This window comes from Protopterus annectens, chromosome 17.part0 (genome assembly GCF_019279795.1).
Source record: "Protopterus annectens isolate FY-2018-M chromosome 17.part0, PAN1.0, whole genome shotgun sequence".
NCBI classification, from domain to species: Eukaryota; Metazoa; Chordata; order Ceratodontiformes; family Protopteridae; genus Protopterus; species Protopterus annectens.
In genome coordinates, this window is record NC_056751.1 from 602,002,093 (window position 1) to 602,023,646 (window position 21,554).

At 45.9% G+C, this 21,554-nt stretch overlaps 1 protein-coding gene across 1 annotated transcript in view; it reads left to right on the forward strand.

Moving 5' to 3' along the window:
• PPP6R1 (protein phosphatase 6 regulatory subunit 1) overlaps positions 1–21,554 on the forward strand; it is a 3,522,349-nt gene that overhangs the window by 2,035,085 nt on the left and 1,465,710 nt on the right. The window contains exon 13 of the mRNA XM_044059463.1: positions 7,604–7,689. Coding sequence (XP_043915398.1) covers positions 7,604–7,689 — 86 coding nt within the window. The remainder of the gene's footprint in view (positions 1–7,603; positions 7,690–21,554) is intronic.

The window sequence follows — 21,554 nt, forward strand, 5'->3', positions numbered from 1 at the left end:
TTAAAGGAGGTTGAGGCTTGGAGCTTTAGCAGAACCAGATCAGATCAGACAAGTGGCTCAGCACCTATCAGTCATATCAAATGGACTAGGATGAAAAGTATTCAGCATTATAGTAAGTATATAACTTCCCGTTTTCATTGTACTCCTTTACTGTTGGCTCCAGATGAGGTTTGTACCTTGTACTTCTCAAGAATCCTTTGTCCAGTACCAGCTGTGTTCCTTTTAAGTTTTGCTAACTGAAGTCAGAATGTATATACAAGCATCTATCTTCTAAGTCCAGGCTTTATCTCTGCAGTTTCAAAGCTGAGCTGGCATATGCTAAGATACTCTCAATTTAGTATTTCATTTGTCTTTGGCATAATTTGTTCTGAGTGGTGCCATATCTACAGACTGCCAGTTTACTTAGGTTGTACTCCTTATCATTTTACTGTTTAAATGTGTGTTAGCTCCTTGACAGTTTGATTACAAAGGTTTCCTTACAGAAAATTTATATCTCATACTAGACTTGGCTTTTAAGTTTTGGAACAGAGTTATTTTTTGCTGTATGATCGTATAGCCAGTACCATCTGTCTCTCTGTTTTATACCTGTTTCTGTTTCATTTTGCTTTATTTCCAAAGAGTTCAGAGAGTTAATATACTCCACTGAGTTGAGTATACAAATTTTGATCTGAAGTAGTTACTTCATTTGTTCTGCAACCTGTGGGTCTCGGATCCGACCGGCAGCTTTCCAAGCTTCAAGATCCGAGCTCCTAGCTCCTCCCCTCTACCCACAATCCCCTGTCACCACCACACTACCTCAGATCGTTTTTGCCGTGGCTTGAATAACAAGCGTCTTGAGAAGAGCTCCTGAGCTTAGACAGGGATGTGAATATTTTTTTCAACAGATTTTCTTAAAACTTTAATAGGTTCAAAAAAAAGAGTATTTAGAGTGTTTCTCTGCCCTTTTTTGTTTTCGGGATTGCGTTTTATTCAGTTAAACCTTCCCCTAGGTGTTTGGGCATGTGAGAGTGTGTGTCAGGAAAATGGCCGAAGGCCATAAAGCTATTTTTTTAAAGTGCACTGGGTGTGGCCATAAGCTTTCCCCAGCTGATGGCCACACTTAGTGCGTTATATGCCTGGGGGTTGCCCATTTGTCTTCAGACTGCCAGGTTTGCGCAGCCTTCAACCCCCGGACTGTGAGGGACAGGAGGAACAGGCTTATTCTGGCGGGATTGCTTCCCCCGGAGGAGGCCTCTTCCTCCTCTCCCTCCAAGGTGCAGGCTGCCCAGGTAGCTTCAGCACCCCTAATTCCCTTGACTCAGGCTGGGACTCAACCTCCCACTACTGCCTTGAATACGAGGGAAGTTCAGTCTTTTCCTTCTAGGGAAAAGCACAGGGAGAAGCACAGACGCAAGAGGCAAGCCGAGCCTCATCCCTCGGCTCCGCCTTCAAAAATTGTTAAATCGCCTCCGAGGGTGTCCGGACCTTCTCCTTCTCAGCTCCAATCTCCTTCTTTCTCACCGGAGCTGGAGGAGGAGCTCCTATCACCCTCGAGGTCATCGAGGCGGCCCTCCAGGGCCGCCTCTACGACCTCCTCTAGATCTACTAGGTCTCTCTCCGACGCCGATATGGATAGGATGATACGTCGTTTTTTGCAGACCCAAATGCAGATGGGGGTGCTCCTGCCCCCCCCCTCCACAGGGGTGGGAGTGCAGTTTCAATATTTGCTCCGATTTCTCCTTCTTCAACCCGGATCCGGGTTTTGGAGTCTTCGGATCCAGGCCCTTTCGGAGCCGGGGTTTTGTCGGCGCCGGTGGCCCAAGCCTTTTCGACGCCGACCATACCCTCGAGTATCTCTGATCCGAGCTCTCGGGGCCGTGGGCCGGGCGTCAGACCCATGGGAGCGGGTGCATCTTCGGCGCCGCCTATGTTGGAGAGCACCTCCCTTTCAGATCTGATGGCTTCGGCTCCGACCCCGATCCCTATCTCGAAGCCGAGGAGACTGCTCTCGGGGCCAGAAGAGAGTAGTTCTCCCTCGGCGTTCGAGGTAGTGGAGAGGGTACTGTCGAGGTCTTCCAGGTCCCCGACTCGGGTTTTGGATCCCTCCGCTCCCCCACTGCATACGGGTCTAACTTCCATCATCCTTCCATCGGGACAGCCTGCTCAGACCCTCCAGTTGGTTCCCTCGGAGGAACAAGAGGCCGTTGACGAGCCCTCTTCTGAAAGTCCCACAGAGGAGGTGCATCGTAAACGGATGTGTAAAAGGAGGCACATGGACTCCCCTGAGTCCGTCACCACAGATACGGACTTAGAGGAAAGGGAAGGTTCCCCAAGGTCACCCCCCGAGGATGTCTCCTTTGGAGACATCATGGAAATGTTGCGTATTAGGAGGGGGTGGTCTGCCCAAAAACCTTCCTCGGATGAGTCCGTATTTCTGGAGGCGTTTGAAGCAGGCCCATCTACCTCCTGGGTGTCCCCACCGGCAGATCCTGGTAGATCTCCTGACTACCAGGGCTTGGCAGGAACCCGACACCGTGGAGCCTATCCCACGCCGACCGGATAAAATCCTTAGCCCCCTTCAGACAGGCAGGCTTGGGCCAAAGGGTCTCCAGTTGATGCCATGTTAGTGGCTGCTGCCACTAAGAGAGAACTCTCTCAGGAGAGCTCCACAGTCCACCCGCCGGACAAAGAGTCCCGGGTGCTGGACCGTATAGGGAAGCGGACCTTTGCTTCAGCAACCTTCTCCGTGACGGTGCTGAATTATATGGCGCATGTCATCAGGCTGCAACGGGATTTGATCAAGGAATACACTGCAGCTCCACCCGAGTCCATGTCGGTCGAGGACAAAACCGTGTTCTCAACACGTATGGCCACTCTCAAGTCCATTTCAAATACGTCCATGCGGCTACTGTCTTATGCTACGGAGGGAGCCGCAAGGGCCAGCGGGGCAGGTGTTGTCTTGAGACGTCACGCCTGGCTCCGTCTTTGTAATTTCGTGGAACCTTTCAAGGCGTCCTTCTTGAACGCACCCTTTGACGGCTCTTCGCTTTTTGGCAAGACCATACACAATACATTAGTCCAAAGCGAGAAGGATGGGAAGACGCTGTCTGCCGTCGGAGTCCGCTTCTCGAGCCCCCAACGTTCCTTCTCAAGGAATCAGAGGGGGCAAAAGAAGCTGTGGTTCTGCAAGTCTCAGCAATCCTATCCAGCTTCGGACTCCGCGCCCTCCAGAGGCAGAGGATGGCAGGGTGGATGCCGGCCCAGAGGCAGAGGGGGACCACGTAACTTCGGGTCTAGGGAGCCTTTCTCCGAGAGACCTGCGCAGCAGCCCTGAGGGCTTACCCGACTGTCCAGCTCTGGAGGCAGTCGGGGGCGGCGTTTAACGAAGCACCTGTCAATGTGGGAGTCCATCACGAACGATCGATGGGTGCTCCGAAGTATATCCAGAGGCTACAAAATTCCCTTCCTATTTCATCCTCCCTAAGGTGGTCGCCTACCCGATGTCCCACCCAATCAAAGAGAGGCGGCGACCGTAGAGATTTCAAATTTGTTAGAAAAAAGAGCCATCCAGTGGGTCCCCCCAGACCAATCCGGATCGGGCTACTACTCAAGGTTCTTTTTAGTGCCAAAAAAGACGGGGGACCTCAGGCCCATTCTAGACTTGTCCGCCCTGAACATGTTTATCCCCAAAGAAAAATTCCGGATGGTCACTCTACAGTCTATTCTCCCCTTAATGCAGGAGAACGACTGGATGTGCTCTATAGACCTCAAGGACGCCTACTACCACATTCTAATGGACAGACGGTCCAGGAGGTTCCTCCGCTTCCGGCTAGGGGCCAGTCATTACCAGTTCAGGGTCCTTCCGTTCGGACTCACCTCAGCCCCCAGGGTGTTCACCAAAGTCATGGCAGTGGTTGCGGCCCACCTGAGACTTCAGGGCATAAGGGTCTTTCTGTACCTAGACGACTGGCTCCTCACAGCAACCAACAGGCATCAACTTTGTACCACGAGAGACTATGTGCTGTCTCTTGCCGACAGCTTGGGCGTCTCAGTCAACATACCGAAGCCCTTTCTTCATCCTGTGCAAGCAATAGATTTCATAGGAGCCAGGCTAGATTCCCGATCTTCTCGGGCCTTCTTGACCTCGGACAGGCTGTCCAGCCTCTCACTCCAGGTTTTGGCTCTTCTTCGCACCAAATCTCCGCCGGCGGAGTTAGTCCTGAGAGCACTAGGCTCGATGGCAGCGGCTATCGGCCTCTCTCTCCATGCTCGCCTAAGGATGCGTATGTTAGTGGACACTCTAAGTTCAATGGTCACTGTTACTCCAACCATTGAACACTCCTATCCCCCTGAGCAGAGTTTGCAGGGAATCCCTCCTTTGGTGGCTTCACTCCCCAGAACTCAGGCAAGGGAGACCCCCCCCCCCCAGGTCACGTTAACCACAGATGCTTCTCGCCTAGGGTGGGGGGGCATTGTTTGGGCAGAAACGTCCAAGGTACGTGGACCTTGTCGGAGACCACCTTGCACATAAATGTTCTGGAGATGAGGGCGGTGCTTCTAGCGTTGCAGGCTCTCCAAGACCTTCTACCTCTAGGAACGATTGCAATACAGACTGACAATATGTCAGTGGTCTGGTATATAAACAAACAAGGGGGAACCAGATCCTACCCTCTTTGTCGAGAAGCCATGAGAGTTTGGGAATGGGTGATATCCACCAACCGCTTTCTGATAGCAACACACATTCTGGGACGATCCAACATTCTGGAGGACAAATTGAGTCGAGTAGTTCTCAGTCTTTACGAGTGGTCTCTCAATCACAAAGTTGCGAAGGAAATTTTCCACAAGTGGGGTTGGCCTCTCTGCAATCTTTTTGCTACCCCCCAAAACACAAAATGCAGCGAGTTCTTCGCAATTCTTCCCCCAGAAGGGGAGAGCCCCAGAGACGCTCTGATTCATGCTTGGCCTCCCGGTCTACTCTCTGCTTACCCCCTGCTTCCGCTCATGGCGAAGTTCATTCAGAAAGCTGCACGGTTGGGGAGCAAAATTATCCTCATAGCCCCATTCTGGCCTCGTCAAATCTAGTTTCCATACCTGTGGTCTCACAGGCTCTCCTCCCCTTTAATCCTGGATCCCATTCCAAATCTGATATCGCACCCAACGGGGTGCCCAACACCGAACCTGGTAAACCTCAAGCTCGCGGCTTGGTTGATCCAGTTCCACTAATGGCAAGGACTCGTATCTCGTCACCAGTGAAAACTATTCTGGTAGCGGCTCATAAACCGTCCATCAGGAAAATCTATAATAGCAAGTGGAAACGATTTTCTATCTGGGCTAACAGCCAAGGTCTCAACCCCTTTACTGTTCCGATTCCTACAGTCTTGGATTTTTTGTCCATGATTTTTGAACAAGGGGCCAGTGCATCAACGGTAAAAGTACAGTTGGCAGCAATATATGTGGGAGATGGATTAGGATCTCTAGCATCTACAAAATTGTGTAAGACAGTCTTGCGTGGCGTTTTCCTTCTCAAGCCACCAGTGAAATCCGTGACTCCCCCTTGGGACTTAACCTTTGTTCTGTAAGCCATAACGAAACCTCCTTTTGAACCTGCAGCTTCTGTACCCCTTAATTTTCTGTCCTGGAAAACAGCATTCTTGGTGGCCATAACTTCTGCTAAAAGGGTTTCAGAGCTCCAAGCTTTGTGCATGAAACCTCCCTATTTTATGTTCCACAATGACAGAGTGTCTCTCAGGACTAACCCGTCTTTCTTACCAAAAGTGGCATCTGTGGCAAATATCAATCGGACTATCAATCTGCCAGTGTTTTTCAAAAATTTTCAAAATAAGGCAGAATACATGTTGCATACACTAGACGTACATAGACAGTTGCGTTTTTACCTGCACAGGACCAAAGATGTTCGTAAGGCTGATCAACTCTTTGTGTCATTTGCTCCTTCATACATGGGAAAACCTATATCCAAAGTGACACTGGCTAATTGGATTTGTCAATGTATTTCTCAGGCTTATAAGGCATCAGGCAAAACAACCCCATTCAAAATCTGTGCACATTCCACAAGGTCCATCGCAACTTCTGCAGCCTTCTGGTTCAGGATGCCATTGGACAACATATGTTCAGCAGCCACTTGGTCTTCTGCTCATACGTTTATTTCTCATTATAAGCTGGACATGATATCTAGAAGCAGGGCGTCCTTTGGCTCCGCGGTGCTTCGGAATATCCTCCCATAGACCACCCAGGTTTCTTTGTTTAGGTAGCTGGGGACTCTGTCCCACAGGTTGCAGAACAAATGAAGTAACTACTACAGATTTAGAAGTTATGTACTCACCATAACATTCCATCTGAGTAGGTACTTCATTTGTCTGCAACCATCCCCCCCTGCCATCCCCCTAACCTGTATCGGGTTTCTAGGATCTTTATGATTCTTGAGAATATCTGAACCTGTTTATTACAGGTTTTTTCAGGTGATACAGCAAAACCTATCTGAGGTAGTGTGGTGGTGACAGGGGATTGTGGGTAGAGGGGAGGAGCTAGGAGCTCGGATCTTGAAGCTTGGAAAGCTGCCGGTTGGATCCGAGGTCGGATCCAAGACCCACAGGTTGCAGACGAATGAAGTTCCTACTCAGATGGAACGTTATGGTGAGTACATAACTTCTAATTACCAGCAGTGCCCCCTTCACCGTCCATTATCAAGTCATCATCTTCTTGCTGTGGAAATGACCTGTTTTACCTTACCCTCTTGTATGAGGAACACACTTTTTTGAATCTGGATGCAAATGCAGTGGTAGAAATTTTATTTAACCTTTAATCACTCTCTTACACTAGATGTTATTCTTTGATAGTGTAAGTAGATTTAGTAAATTAGAGGAGAGTGTTTCAAAATAGTAGCACATTTCTTTAGCCCTTTGCAAGTAATGTGTTAAAAATAATATTGTATGGCATCCAGCAGCTGAATATAGTTTTCATCCCTGCTCAGAAGTTGACCATTCCCAGGTATAACTCTGTAGGCCACAGCATGTTCTTATATGGTTGCTGTTGGGTGGAAAGTCCCTGCCACAGTGTGACGTTTACCACTCCATAACTGCTACTTTTTAACTTCAAAAACTAAAGCCTCACTGTGTTAAGAACACTGTTCACTGTGCTGTAGATTACCTTGCCAATGGATAATACGTTGTAGTGGAACATTATCCCATGCCAATCTGCCTAGACACATAATGTGTCTTGTACTCAGGAGCTTACTTTACTGAGATTCTGCTGTCCACTTTTCCATGCTGTGATGTCAGGGGTTTCTGTGTCTTATAATTCCTAGATACCCTTTATTCAGCAGTACTTGTCATTATAGAATATCTCTTTTTATTTATGTGTACAACTCAGTAAAAGCTCTGCCCTCTAAAGTTTGATAGCAGTGGTAAGATATCTGCTGACTGTGTAATCATTACTAGTGTTTCCTCTGATAATGATTAGCTGCATTTTAAATCCATTACACCTGCCACTTGGCAGAGGTGCCGCTGTGTTTTAAGTGCACCCTAAATTCTTTCCTTTGATAATCTTTTTGATGGCTGTGGCTTCGAGTTTACTCGCTAATTACCTGTGGTTTGGATTTCTTCCACAGACCTCAATGAGGATGAGCAGGAGCAGTGGGAAAAGTTTGTTTCAGGTGCACTGTCAGAAGTCAACAAAAAGAACATGGTCGACCTGGTGAGTGTAGGTATTCCCTCTAAAAGGGGGTTATCCATTAATTTCCTTTTCTTTGTACAGTCTTGAGGATTTTTTTTTTGTAAATGAGTTTGTCCTAAATAGTGGGGATAGAGGAGGATATCTACTACAGATGTTTCAAACATCACAGAAAAGAGATGTTTCCAGTAGTTAAAATGATGGCTTCTTTCCCAGATAGATTTTGAGATTTGCTGAAAAAGTGGATTATTGGCATGTCCACTGCAAGAAAACAATGTTGCTGTTTGTTTCTGATTTAACCAGTAAGATATGTATAACTGTCTGCATTTGACTTTTGTTGACTGAGTAGTGCATCTAATAATGGCCTGCATTGGTCTGTTTGTGAATTATTTTTGTTTGGCTTTGAACAATGAAAGTATCCAGCATCTTCAAAATTGTGAAGTTGTGGAAACCGTGTCAGATAAACTGAAACTTTATACAGAACAGTATTGATGCTCATCTTTATGGATTTCTTCAAAATGTTTATAAAAAACAGTTAAAATTGTTTTTCTAGCTACAGTGCATGTATTGGGCTGATCTGGAGAGTCTCTTTAGTCACAACCCAGGCGAAAGGTAGAGATGTTCTTCGTGTTTCACTGTTGCAGTCATTACATTTGGGTAATCTGGTGGCAGGTTGCCCTCAGTCGGCCTGATTAACAAAGTCTTGGGTCCTGCGTCGGTTACTGTCCCTTCTTCCATGATGCCAGGTCGTCAGGGGTATAAAACATGCAGCCGATGCCATTACATCAGTCTTTCTTGCCGCGCGGTGCTCGAAGCAGAAGCAGCTCGCAAGTGCCGGTCGGCCGACTCCTGAAATTTTCAATGTGAAGTTGTTAAATCTCGCCGTTTATTCTCACTGATGGGTTCGGACCCGATCCTCGGCACCAACACAGCCAACAGCAAAGCTCAAGGTTTGCCAGTAGCTCGAGACCAAGCCCCCTTATCCCATGATGCACTGCTGGAATTACCTCAGCTCTAGTTTGCCGCGGCACAGTTCCAGATAGCTCAGACCAATTTTATTGGATATATATATATATATATATATATATATATATATATATATCTATATAGTTTTAGACTTAAATTTAGATAAGTGCCCTGTGTTGGCTTGTTTTTTCTATAAATTTGGCCTAGTAGTTGGCCTTGTATTTAACCACTTTCTTAGCAGTAGTTGTTAGATAATTTCTTGAGTGTCTTTTTTAATTGTTTAAATTTGTCTAAATTTAAAATAGAGATGTCTCATGAGAAAGAGAAGCCACATCCTAAATCTGGCTTCAAAAAATCCAGATTGTGGACAAAAAATGTCAGTCACTGACGGACACGTTCAGTGTGTTTATTGTTTGGGGGCATTACACCTCCAAGACACTTGTAGCATATGTCACTCCTTCTCTTCCAGGGTACTTTTAGAGAGAAGGAGGAAACTGGTGGATAGGGGTTTACTTCAGCACCCCTTTTCGGAAGCACTGGGTGACCAGGATGGTGCTAGTAAATCCTCAGTCATCCAAGTCTTCAGGTGACTCCAAAGCATCGAAAAAGGCTAAAGAATGGAGGGTGTAGGGTCATCGGTTCCACTGCCCTCGGAACAGAGTGTTTCTTCTGTTCGGAGCCAGCTCACAGCTTTGGAGCCGGTTTCTGAGATTCCTTCATCTCCTCTGCTCCATTCAGCACCCTCGGTGCACTCCTCAAAGTCTTCTGTCAGCCTCTCAGATCTGGATATAGACTGGTTGGTGCAGAAGCTTTTACGGGCACCAGGCCTTGCCAAATTGTTGTCGGCTCCGATGCCTTCGTCTGAGCCGAAGACCATTAACCCGGACTTGACTGCTCCTCCTCCGAGCCGTACTGGACTTTCGAAGCCAGAGGAGTCCAACCTGATGGTGGTGGTTTAGCCCGTGGAGCCGAGACCTGCTCCAGTGTTATCGGTTCCATCTACTCGGACGTCCTCGGCACCGACTGGGGACTCTAGGAGCTGACACTCTCTTGTCGGGTCCGGAGAGGATAGTCGTACCGATTTGTCCGTGCTGACTCTTCCTCTCAGGGCTTCGGCTCGGATGAGCTTGCTTCTGCCTCGGGCTTGGAGTCCATGGCCTCGGTGCGGGAGGATCGGACAGTTCCTTTGAATCCATCTACCCCTTCTTGTCGGAGGATGCCGTGAGGAGAGTCCTGTCTCCAAAGACATCATCAGCATCAGGTCTGGCTTCCTCCTCCCCTCAAGCGTCTGTGTCCACTCCTGCTTCTACCGGTCAACCCAAACGTAGAGAACCTGAGCCTCAAGTGGCCCCACAGGGTGCCCCTTGCTCTTCTGAGACCTCCCCAGATGCCCCCACTGAGGAGGTACCCAGGAAGAGACTGTGCATGAGAGGAGGCACTTGGACTCCCCACAGGAGTCTTTGACATCTGACACTGACTTGGATGAGTCAAAAGGGTCCCCTCGATCCCCCACTGAGGATATCTCCTTTGCGGAGATATTAGAGATCCTTAATCAGAAGGGCGGTTGGCAGTCCAGAAGCCCTACTGAAGACGAGTCAGTGCTCTTGAAGGCTTTCGGGTCTCAACCTTCCACCTCTTGGGTGTCTCCGCCTTACGATGAGCTCATGGATCTGATCTCTTGTAAGACGTGGGAGTCTCCGGAGGCTATGAAACCTGTTCCTCGGAAGCCAAATAAGTTCATCTCTGCCCCAGTGGACAAAGCTTTTTTGACTAAGGCAGTGCCTGTTGATGCCGTGGTGGTGGCGGCAGCCACCAAAAAGGAAACATCTGAGATGTTCTCATCTATCCATCCTCCTAACAGAGATTCCAGGATCATGGATAGATATGGGAAACACATGTTTAGTTCAGCGACTTTTTCCCTTTGATCACTGAACTATTTAGCCCATTTTACAAGACTACAAAGAGATCTCCTGAAAGAGCTAGGAGATACTCTCCAGGGTACAGTAGCTGCAGGGGTTGCCGACAAAGTTAACAACCAGCTTGCTACCCTAAACTCGATTGTGAACTCGTCCATGCGTCTCATAATCGTACACAGCTGATGGTTCGAGTAGAGCCGCTAGCTCAGGCATTGCCCTGCATAGACAAGCCTGGATGAGTCTCTGTTCCTTTGTGGAGCCTTTCAAGTCTTCCTTTATCAACACCCCATTTGATGGCTCATCCCTGTTTGGGCCCAAGGTAAAGGAAACTCTAACCAGGTGTGAGCAGGAAGTCAAGACTCTATCTGCCGTTGGAGTCAGTTTTTCTACCCCTACTCGGCCCTATCCCAAGGGCCCTAAGGGCGGAAAGATGTGGTTCTGAAAAGCACAGGGAGCCTTTCAGGACACACATGGAGAAACCCCCTCTAGAGGTAGAGGAGGGGGGTATAATGGAAGATGCCGCCCGCGCGGCTGGGGGGGTCCGCAACAGCAGGGTGATAGAGGCCAGTTCTCTGCTCAGCCCTACCAGCACTCCTGAAAGGCGACCCGGCTGTCTGGCTCTGGAGGCAGTTGGGGGTCGCTTATCTTTCTACCCTGAAGCCTGGCTAAGCATAACATCCGATACCTGGGTACAAAGCATCATTTCCAGAGGGTATTTCATACCGTTCTCTTCCCTTCCCACTCCTGTCAACAGAATTTCCAGATGTTCCACCCTTTCTCAGGGAATAAGCAACTATAGAGGTCCACAAGTTGCTAGAAAAAAAGTCCTCCAGCCAGTCCCAGCAGACCAAACTGGATTCGGAACTTACTCAAGATTCTTTTTGGTTCCAAAGAAAACAGGGGACTGGAGACCTATCTTGGACCTCAGCAGACTCAACCAATTTGTAAAAAAAGAGAAGTTCCGAATGGTCATGCTTCAGGCCATTCTTCCCTTTCTATGGAAAGGTGATTGGATGTGCTCCATCAGTCTCAAGGACGCGTACTACCACATAAAGATGGACAGACACTCCAGAGATCACCTGCGCTTCCGGCTGGGAGCCAATCACTACTAGTTTCGAGCCCTGCCCTTTGGTCTCACTACAGCCCCCAGAGTGTTCACCAAATGCATGGCAGTGGTCACGGCTCACCTGAGACATCTAGGATTCCAGGTGTTGCCATATCTAGACTATTGGGTCCTCACCGCTACCACCAGGCATCAATTGAATCAGGCAACACAATGTACTCTTACACTCTGCCACCGCTTAGGCATTACAGTCTACTTTGAAAAGTCTGCCTTGTCGCCATCGCAGCATACCGTCTTTATAGGAGCAGAGTTAGATACCTCAACCACCGCTCTACGTCTTCCAGTCGAAAGGATCTCACTTCTTTGCCAACACGTCAACTCATTGGTGTCGAAGAACAGAGCTACAGCCGCAGAAGTCTTGAAGGTACTAGGTTTGATGGCGGCAGCAATTCTAGCCATTCCACTCACAAGGATGCATATGCAAATTCTTCAATGGCTCCTGTTTGCTCAGTGGCCTTACCAGAAATTGCCAATGAACCATATGATTCTCATCACAAACTCTTGCAAGAGGGACCTTCGGTGGTGGTTGACGTCTCTTCATGTCACCATAGGAAGACCCTTTGTGCTCTCCCCCCCAGTAGTCACTGTGACCACGGATGCTTCCCTGATGGGGGGGGGGGTGGCTTTTTCAGGGAAAGACTGTCCAAGGCACATGGACGGAACAAGATTCACTTCTGCATATCAATGTTCTGGAGTTGAGAGCAGTACTTCTGGCGTTGCAGTACTTTCAGGACTTTCTTCCTCTAGGGACAATTGCAATTCAGACAGACAGCATGTCAGTGGTCTGGTACTTGAACAAACAGGTTGGAACCAAGTCTTATCCCCTTTGTCGAGAAGCCCTCAGGGTATGGCAATGGGCTGTGTCATCCCAGCGTTTTCTTTTAGCAACGCACATCCCGGGAAAATCCAACGTGATAGAGTACAAGCTGAGCAGGGCAATCCTGTTGCCTCATGAGTGGTCTCTCAACCAACACGTTGCAGACATGATTTTCCGCAAATGAGGCCGGCCTTGCTGCGACCTCTTTGCCAGTCACATCAATACCAAATGTAGAAGCTACTTTGCCCTAATACCACCTCTGGGACATCCCCCGAGAGACGCAGTAGTACACGATTGGCCTCCGGGTCTCCTATATGCATTCCCTCCAATTCCATTGATACCCAGGTTTTTACAGAAAGCAAAGTCACTGGGAAGGACTGGTATCCTTATAGCCCCCCCATTGGCCTCGACAGATTTGGTTCCATTTTCTTCACCATCATCTGCTGGAGGATCCATGGATCCTGGACCCAGTTCCAGACCTCCTGACACACCCGTCAGGGGACCTCCATCCTTCATTGCAGTCTCTAAAGCTGACTGCTTGGCTGATCCACTTCCCCAAATAGCCAGTCTTCATTCACTCTCTGATGACACAAGACAAATTCTATTGTCTTCTCATAAGCCATCCACCAGAAAACTGTATCGTATTAAGTGGAAAAGGTTCTCCATTTGGGCCAGTATACAAAACATTGACCCGTTCTGAGCTCCTTTGTCATCCATTTTAGAGTTTTTGACAATGATTTTTTTTTTTTAAACACAGTTTTATTGATTTACAGATGCAAAAGAGAAAAATAAACATTATTACAATATTAAATGGATTAATCTTACACAGGTAAGTATAAGTAAATCAAAATATAACCTATATACATATGTGTCAGAAAAAACAAAAAGACACCATTTGCATATCGGTAAGGTAATGTTGAATAAACACATAACATGCTACAATGCACCTTAATCCACCCATATAATCCTGCAGAAAGGGAGGGAGTTAAATATCAAACAATTCCAATTCCAAGACCAATATAAAGGATAAATGCTAAGGAATAAGTGAGTAGGTTGAGAGGTCAAGAGTAGAAAAGGTAAGTTGAAGTACCTATAAGGATATAATTGTTAATCAGTAGACAAGAGTAAAAAAATAAAGTCCCATAATCTCTGGTATGTAGCCCGCTTAGAGGAATTAATTATTAGCAGTTTTTGAGAAGTGATGTACTTGATGGCCAGAGTCTTAAAGTCCCTCCAGGATATTTTGGAGCGATCCATCCAGTGTTTGGTAATGTAAAATTTGATCAGGAGGCAGAGAATAATTAGGGCACGGAGCTTGATTTAGGTATATAAATACTCGTGATATGTAATAGCGCCATTTCCCAGGACAGTGTAGATTTATGATACCCCATTTTCTCTAAGTGAACCTTGAGTGAGCACCAGATACTGTGAGAATATCTACAAGACATGACAATGATTTTTAAGAAAGGAGCAGCAGCTGCCACAGTTCGGGTTCAGTTAGCCGCCATATCTAATTTCCACCTTGGATTGGATAGGTTAAATATTATGGCCCATAAGTTATCTAAGGTCTTTCTCAAAGGTGTTTTTCACATGAGACCTCCTGTCAAAATCCCTTATTCTCCCTGGAATTTGAATTTTATGCTATCTCAAATAAGTCTTCCACCCTTCGAACCACCATCATCTTGTGATCTTAAATTTTTGTCCTGGAAAACTTTTTTTCTAGTGGTCATTACTTATGCCCGCAGAGTGTCAGAACTTCAAGCGTTATCTATCAGACCTCCTTATGTGATTTTCCATGCTGATAGAGTATCTCTCAGAACAAACTCCTCCTTTTTGCCTAAAGTCTGTTTTGAGTCTAATATCAAGTCAGGTCATTGAGTTGCCAGTCTTTTTCCCCAACCGCTCCAACAAATTGGAATACATGCTGCACAAACTTGACGTGCACAGACAGCTCAGATTTTATCTTGATAGAACTAAGGATATTAGAAAATCAGATCAACTCTTTTTGTATCCTTTTCAGAGGCCAGAAAAGGTAGACCAGTGGCTAACACAACCCTTTCAAAATGGTTATCAGGTTGTATCTCATTTGTTCATGCAAATGCTAACATATCTTTGCCACACAAAGCAAAGGCTCATTCAGCCAGAGCCGTTTCTACATTTTCTGCTTTTTAAGCGAAATTGCCCCTTGATAACATTTGTGCTGCAGCCACTTGGTCTAAGCCTCATACCTTTATCATTCGTTACAAAGTAGATAAGGCTTCCAGGGACAGGTCTTCTTTTGTTTCTACGGTCCTGAAAAATGTACTCCCATGAGCCACCCAGGATTGCGGGTGCTAGGGACGCTACCCATCAGTGAGAATAAATGGCGAGATTTAACAACTTCAAATAAAGACGTTATGTACTCACCATAACGTTCCATGCGAATTGTTTATCTCGCCTTTATTCTCACGTCCCTCCCTCCATTCCCCTCCTGGCTGACAGTTGACTTAGAGGCTAGTATCATCCTGGTTGTGGCTAGTATCATTCTGGTTGTTCAATACTTCTTCCTCCTCCTTCTTGGGGAGTGCACCCCTTACAGGGGTATATATACACGCAACAAACAAGATCTGAGGTAATTCCAGCAGGGCATCATGAGATAAGGGACTTGGTCTCAAGCTACTGGCAAACCTTGAGCTTTGCTGTTGGCCGTGTCGGAGCTGAGGATCGGCTCCGAACCCATCAGTGAGAATAAAGGCGAGATAAACAACTCACATGGAACATTATGGTGAGTACATAACTTTTTTTCGAGTTTCAGAACCAAAGTCTTCTACTAAAAGCTAAGTACTCCATTGGGGAAACTTTTTCTTGCTCCTTACCAATGTCAGTGAAAGTTAATAATTACATTACTTGTGGGAAGCAAATACCTCATAAGGATTTTCATTTGTACTGTGTTCCTTGCCTAGGCCCTGACCATAATGTGCCTTGCTGTCGGTTTTATGCTAAATTTAATCAACGCATGATTAAACAGCAGTATATTTTTGCTTCTAAATATTTTGGCTCAAGATTTAACTATCCAGAAATGTCATCGGTTAGCAATCCGACTACCGAAATAGCTAAAAATCGCAAAGAAAAAGAGACAGACCATCGAGGTCCAAAACTGACGACGAGGCTTCTCCTAAGCCAGTCGCCGGTTCACCGCTACTCAGTGAGGTGCTTTCGCAGCCCCTGATACCCGCTACTTTTGATTCGCTGGCCTCTACTGAGGCTGGTATGCAGTGAGATATTGAACCCACAGATGTCTCTACCTTAGATGGGTCTGGCGCCTCTGAGCAGGCACCGGCTTCTGAGGGTGTTTTCGGGCCTAAAGATGTGTATATTCAACCAACGCCATCTTCAAAACTAAGGCCAAAAACTACTTCTATGTCTAAAAAACCGACACGCCCCAGTGCCTAAAAAGCAAATGATCAAAATGGCTGAAGATTTAATTACCTTGATCAGGGGTACCCATCCCCCTCCTGCTAAGAGGCTTAGGCAAGGCACTGACTATGAATCTTCAGATCAGGTTTCTATTTCTTCTGATACCTCTTCTGATCAGGAATTATCTATACCCATTTATGAGGACTCTGATGCAGAAGACTCCATCCTTTCTGCTTCTCCCCCTGAGGATTTCTCTTTTGGAGAAACTTTGCATACCTTAAGGGAACACTTTCACTGGGAGAGTCAGGATTTCTCTGAATCTAAAGAGAGACTTGGGGATTTTCTTCTTCTTCCTCAGCATAGACATTGTTGTTGATGTTTTCTCAGAATCCAGTATGACTCCTGATCCCATGCCTCCGGCTCCCAGTAAGCCAGACATATATAATACATGGTTCCTGACTCCCACAAATTCCTTTTCAAAAACCCTACTGACCCTGAAACTATTTCTCAGGGTCACAAGGGCATTAAGGCCTCTACTGCTAAAAATCGTACCCCTTCTGATAGAGATTCCAGGGCGCTGGATAGATGGGGTAAAAAGGTTTACACGTATGCAACCTTGGCAATCAGGACTTTAAACTGTCATATGCTTAAATATCAACAGCATATCATGGGTTTACTTAAACAGAAAATGCTGTTGATTTCTGACTGTGGAAAATAGAGTTGCAGGATTTTATTACATTCAGCTGAACAAGTTGGAAAACATACTTTGCAATGTGGCTTAGATTCCTTGTAGGCCTCTTGCAGGGCTGCTGTAACTGGATCTGTGATAAGAAGGCATGCTTGGCTCAAGGAGCAAAGTCTCCCTGACCATGTTAAAGCAAAATTGTTGGATGCTCCTTTACAACAGGACAGTCTATTAGGTAATAAGTCTGAAGACATTTTGAAAAAGATGGAAGATAAAGCTAAAGCTATGCAAACTGTGAAAGATTTCTTACAAGTACAGCCACCCAGGTTTAGTAGGCACTGGCCTACTAAGAACTGGTCCTTTCCAGTACCCACTAGAGCCGCTCAGGTCAAACCCAGACATTCCAAAGGCTCCAGGTTTCGGTTGCAAGGAACTTTTAGAACAAAGCAATGGGGTGCCTCCACCTCCAAATCTAGAAGCAACAAGGCACCTCCCTATGGTAAACAGTCTCAGTGATTTTCCACTGTAATCACCAAGCACTTATCTTTTGGTCACCCCTTTGGGGGGGAAACTGGCACTTCATGCACAAAACTGGCAACTGATTAGCCAGGACAAATGGGTTTTAAACATAGTATCCCAGGGATACAGATTTAATTTCCACATGTTGCCAATCCCAAACGGATGGCCAGATCTGCCTCCAGATCAGTGGGCAGAGACCCAGAAACAAGTTATGTCCCTCATGAATATGGGGGCTATTCAACCAGTACCAGAAAAGGAAAAGGGACAAGGTTTCTATTTAAGACTTTTCCTGGTACTCAGAAAAGACAAATCATGGCGTCCAATTCTGGACTTATCCATTCTAAATACATTTCTGGACATTCCAAAATTCAAGATGCTGACTCTTCACCAGTTACTACCTATGCTAGGCAAGGATGCCTGGTTGGTAACTCTAGACTTAAAAGAGGCTTACTTGCATATCCCAATCAGGGAATCTTGCAGAAGATACCTCTGCTTCAAAGCAGGCTACTTGCATTACCAGTTCTCTACACTGCCCTTTGGCTTATCTACTGCGCCCAGGGTCTTCACAAAGTGCCTGGCACCAGTAATTGCATTTTCAGGCAAAGAAATATTCAAATTTACCATACCTAGACGATTGTCTAATTCAGGCAGAAAACAAGGACACTCTTCTAAAACATTTGGCATTTGTAAAAAGGGTTCTAACTTGTCTAGGGTACACCATAATCGAAAAGAAATCACAACTGGTACCCTCTCAAAAAATTACATTCATGGGTGCAAGCTTGAATACAACTGCCAAGATGACTTACCTTACGCCAGAAAAACAAATTCAATTGATGACTTACTTCAAACAGGTGGCCACAAAAAAACAGCTATCTGCAAGACAAATTCTGCAGGCCTTGGAGTTCATGGCCCCCTGCATTCTTCTAATTCCAGATGCAAGACTGCATATGAGGAAACTTCAATGGTGCCTAAAAAGCTTATGGAGTCACCATTGTCACAGCCTGGAAACAATGATTCCTATCATACCTTGCCTGCAACTAGAGACGCATCAGACTATGCTTGGGGGGGCTCATCTGGCAGGGAGATGCATTCAGGGCAAATGGAGCCCAAATCAAATGCACCTACATATCAATCAGAAAGAGATGTTAGCTGTACAGAATGCTCTGACAGCCTTCAAGGACTACCTTCATCCAGGACAACTACTGATAAAGACAGTCAACACCACAGTCATGTGGTACATAAACAAGCAGGGGGGTACACATTCCTACCCCCTTTGCAGACTAGCCATGGCATTGTGGAACACGGCCTTGACTTATTCAATACATCTATAAGCTCAATTCCTGCCAGGAAAGCAAAATACTCTGACAGACGAACTAAGCAGAAATCTTATGGACCCACACTAATGGAAAATGGAACCACAAATTTTCAACATGTTGACATGCAAATGGGGGAGCCCAGACATAGATCTTTTTGCCTTACCCCAAAACTATCAGTTGGACAAATTCTGCACAACAATCCATCACTAAAAAACTTGGAAAGTGGATGCTCTATCCTTCAGCTGGAAAAACCTATCAGTCCATGCCTCCCCCCCCCCCCCCGCCTCTGCTCTTCAAAGTCCTACTAAAATTCAGGCAGAACAAACCAAAAATTATTCTGATCGCTCCAGACTGGCCTCGCCAGCACTGGTTCCTGCTCCTGCGCAATGTGTCGCACCTTCCTCCGTGGTACCTGTCCCAGACACCTTACCTACTGTCTCAGCAGAACTATCAAGTTCTGCACACTCGGCTCCAAACTTTGAATCTTGCAGTGTGGCTAATCAACTAATTTCACCCGTTACATCTCTCAGCAAACCTGTGATGGGTGTCATTTTGGAGGCCAGAAGGCCTAGTACTAGAAAATCTTATGCTGACAAATGGAAATGATTCTGTGCCTGGAACCAAGCACAAGGAATAAGCACAGCAATGCCCAATATTCCTCAGGTTCTGCAGTACTTAACTGAGATGTTTCACAAGGGCCTGTCTTTTTCTTCCAGAAAAATCCATGCATCTGCCATTTCAGCTCATTACAACACAGAGCCTCCCCTTTTTTCTCATCCTCTGCTAAAGCAGTATCTCAGAGGGGCCAAAAATTTAAGACCTACCAGGAGAGCACCAATTCCTGCATGGGATCTCAATTTTGTTTTGGAAAAACTCACTCTACCTCCTTTTGAGCCATCTGCTACTGCGGACCTAAAATTTCTCTCTTGGAAAACAGCTTTTCTTTTAGCAGTCACTTTCAGCTAGAAGGATTTCAGAACTACAGGCTCTTATGGCAGTGGAGCCTTTCATTATTTTTTACCCGGACAGGGTGGCTCTCAGGACCAATCCATCCTTTATGCCTAAGGTGGTATCTAGTGTGGCCCTTAATCAGACCATTCATCTGCCAACTTTCTTCCCAAATCCACAGAACAAGGTGAGCGGATTCTGCATTCATTGGATGTGCACACAGCTAAGATTCTACTTAAACAGGACAAAATCTCTTAGAAAATCTGAACAACTATTGGTGGCATTTGCTGCAGGGGCAGAGGGAAAGGCTATTTCAAAGCAGACTATTTCCAAATGGATAAGTCATTGTATTCGTTTCTGCTATATGCACCATGTTTAACCTGTCCCCAAGGGGATCAGATGTCATTCCATCAGGGCTGCATCTACTTCTGCAGCCTTTTTCAGAGGGGTTCCTACCAGAGACATTCTAGAAGCTGCTACCTGGAGCTCAGTTCATACATTCACCAAACATTACCATTTACTTCTCTTCTCTAAGTCCAGAGCAGGCTTTGCCACTGCTGTCCTGCAGGGCCTTATAGCTGCTCCTAATGCTGTATAAATCCATCCTCCCAACCATAGCTTTGTGATTCTACCCAAATGTAATGACTGCAACAGTGAAACACAGTACAGTTGTGTACACTTACCATAAATGTAAATGTTCGAGTGTATTCACTGTTGCAGTCCTGGTTACCCTCCCTCCAGCCCCCTGTTTTTCTCTAACTGTACCTCTCATTTCTGTTACTGTCTTTAAAAGCCTTTTTGGTGTATTTTCTTTTGTTTGGAGGTATATGTTTTGTGTTTTATATTATATACATATATATTTTGCTCCCCATTTGGGGGGCACCTGACATCTGGGGCAAGAAACACTGAAGTAATGGAGTCGGCTGCATGTTTTATACCCCTGATGACCTGACGTCATGGAAGAAGGGACAGGAACCGACGCAGGACCCAAGACTTTGTTAATCAGGCCGACTGAGGGCACCCTGCCAGCAGATTACCCAAATGTAATGACTGCAACAGTGAATACACTTGAACATCTACATTTATGGTAAGTGTGCACAACTGTACTTTGTATGTAGGCTGAGGTAGATAGAGATGTACAAGGGAGCTTGCTGTACAAAGTGGTTGAAAGTGAATTATGGATGTAATAGACTAGGGATAGAGCCATTATAATGACTGTAGAGCCAAAAAATAAAGCATATGGGCAGCATTAATAGGTATTGCAGTCATATAACAGTATACCAGAGAGTGGCATTACCAGTAACTTGCTTGGGCAATGTGTACTGCATCATGAGAAAACTCTTTCTCTATACCCAAGGCATTATGTTGTGCACTGTGCAATGCTGTGTAGCCACCAGCATCAGACCATGGCATGCTGGCATAAGTTGGCAAGAGTATCACAGCACAGTACATGAACAGCAATGTAGATATGCACACCAAAAGTGCTCATCATTTAAATGGAGAGGAGAAGATGAAGATAGGAAATATGAACATATGAAAGGGGAATTCAAGAAGTCAACGAAAAAACAAGAGAGTGAGCAGTGAGGAAGAGATCCCATATTTTTTTATTAAAAGAGAAAGGTAGAAGGAAAAGGTTATGAACGACAGTTTCAAGTGAATACAGGGATGTCCCCCTATATTATATATATATATATATATATATATATATATATATATATATATATATATAGTTTATTAAAATCAAGCTCATGTTTTTATTTTCTGCAATTGTACTTGAATAAGTGTTTTTTTTTTTTTTTTTTAACAGCTAACTATGTTAAGGGCATAGTCCATGAAGACTGTGGAAATTGTTGGGGGAGAAGCACTCGCCTCCCCCACCCTATAGTTCCTGCTCCCTTGACTATGTTGTAGAAGCCCCATAGTATCCATATCCATGGGAGAGTCCAGACATAATTTTGATATGCATAGGTTGTCTCGTGTCAGAGGGCGCAAAGTATTTCAGATTGCTCTGTCAGTGTTGTATGTGCATCTCTGGTGGTGCTTTTAGATGCTCCTCACACTCCACCTATGGGACTCTTCCTCAGAGTGGCCCTGCGCAGTCCTGTAGTTAATCTCCACCTCCTGCCATAGAGCAGTCTAGCCCTGACATGTCTAGCTAGCACTGTGTATGCCCTCATTTGTCCAGTAGTGGCACCCATGCTTA